At 39.2% G+C, this 2,177-nt stretch overlaps 1 protein-coding gene across 1 annotated transcript; it reads left to right on the top strand.

Annotated features, from left to right (window-relative positions):
- The first annotated feature begins 541 nt into the window (after positions 1-541).
- Positions 542-1,498, top strand: LOC124235833 (olfactory receptor 11H7-like). The gene has a single exon (XM_046654316.1). It carries the CDS (start codon positions 554-556, stop codon positions 1,496-1,498), a length of 945 nt encoding a protein of 314 aa, XP_046510272.1. The 5' UTR covers positions 542-553.
- The last annotated feature ends 679 nt before the right edge of the window (positions 1,499-2,177 follow it).

Here is a 2,177-nt window from a genome sequence, read left to right as displayed (position 1 = left end):
CTTTGTTGATTTTCTTCTAGTATCCTGGGAAAAAAAATGACAGAAAATAAATTCTCCTGGTAGAAATACCTTGAGAGAGAGACAAAGGGAGAGAATCAGATATAAAGTCAAAGATCAAACCATTCAAATATGTAAAAACTGTCAGATTCAAATGTACTTTAAAATGATAGTATGTGTTGCCTCATTTTTGAAGATAATAGCACTAACTGCTGTATATGAACAGCTTTCACTGAAAAAAAAATTAGGTATAAGACAAACCATAAGACAAACCATTTGTACCTCTATTTCAAGATTTTTTTTATATCAAATGAAGATAAAATTTAACTGATTTTGTCCACTGACAAAGTCAAGCTGCCTGGAATTGCACATTTACAAAGAATCAGGGACAAACAGCTTATCCAGAATAGGGCAGGATATATTCAGTCTTGTTTTAGAATATTCAATACTTTTGCCTGCATGAATCAAACTCCTTGTCCTAAGAAAATGTCTACTTGCCCCAGCAGCAAACTGACTTGGCATTATCTACCTGTCTTCTCTCCACAGTCTGGAGACTATGAATAATTCAAGGATATCTACTGTGACACAGTTTGTCTTGTTGGGCTTTCCTGGTCCTTGGAAAATGCAGGTCATTCTTTTCTTAATGATTTTGCTGGTCTACATCTTAACTCTGACTGGGAATATGGCCATCATTTGTGCAGTAAGGTGGGACCACCGACTTCATACCCCTATGTACATGCTCCTGGCCAACTTCTCCTTTCCGGAGATCTGGTATGTGACCTGCACAGTCCCCAACATGCTGGTCAATTTTCTTTCCAAAACCAAGACCATATCCTTTTCTGGTTGCTTCACACAATTCTACTTCTTCTTTTCCCTGGGCACAACAGAATGCTTCTTCCTCTGTGTCATGGCTTGTGATCGGTACCTAGCCATCTGCCGTCCACTGCACTATCCCTCCATCATGACTGGGCAGCTCTGCGCCATTCTGGTGTCTCTTTGCTGGCTAATTGGCTTCCTTGGATATTCAATTCCTATTTTCTTTATTTCCCAACTACCCTTTTGTGGACCCAACATCATTGATCACTTTCTGTGTGATGTGGACCCACTGATGGCATTGTCCTGTGCCCCAAAACCCATCATACAGTATGTATTCTATTCTATGAGCTCTCTTATCATCATTCTCACCATTATGTACATCCTTGGGTCCTATACCCTGGTGCTCAGAGCTGTGCTTCAGGTTCCTTCTTCATCTGGGTGGCAAAAGGCCTTCTCTACCTGCGGATCCCACTTAGTTGTGGTGTCTCTATTTTATGGAACCATAATGGTGATGTATGTGAGTCCCACCTCTGGCAACTCAGTTGCTATGCATAAGATCATCACACTGATATACTCTGTAGTGACACCAGTTTTAAACCCCTTCATCTATAGCCTACGCAACAGGGATATGCAATTTGCCCTCCATCAAGTCTTTTGTAGAATGAGAATTATCCAAATCTCATGAACAGGTTTTGTGAAACCCAATGGTTCTCTTTCTTCCAGTGAAAGAATAATCTTCTTCCAATTCAAAGTCACTTGGCTTTATTCACAACCAGCATGGACCCTTTGTGCAAAGCAAAATCCACCATGTATTCAATCACATTTTGATGTGCTTTTAGTTTCATAAATCTGTTCCCATAGGAAGAGATTGCCACCCAAAACATGGTAAAAATAACTCTTAAGAATCTAATATTTACTTCCACAAAGGTTTCAACTTTTGCAATGTACAATCTCTGTCTACACAACTCTAAGAGATATGAATCAAATTGGTTATTTGCTTACATGGCTGTCTAACACTTTGTTAAAAAGACACATAAGACATAAAATGCTTGCTGTCTTGTATTTTTGATGGAAACTCCACACATCAATGGTGGATACACTAAGAGATTGTAAACCCAGTTTCACAATTCTTATCTCATCCTCAGCAACAGTGTACAAGGGAAGGCTGGAAGTTTGATAGAAGCCATGAGTAAAAATATCTTTGGTGCATTGTTAGTATGCAATACCATAAGAAAAATGATGATCATATCAAGAGAACCACTCAGAATCTTAACCTTGTTGCCTGGAGCTTGAGGGACACCTACATCATCCCTGATTCATACACAGAAAATAATGTAAATCCAGTAGCTGAGCTGGCTCTGATA

This window comes from Equus quagga, chromosome 2 (genome assembly GCF_021613505.1).
Source record: "Equus quagga isolate Etosha38 chromosome 2, UCLA_HA_Equagga_1.0, whole genome shotgun sequence".
NCBI lineage: Eukaryota > Metazoa > Chordata > Mammalia > Perissodactyla > Equidae > Equus > Equus quagga.
This window is presented reverse-complemented; position numbering and strand designations above follow the sequence as displayed.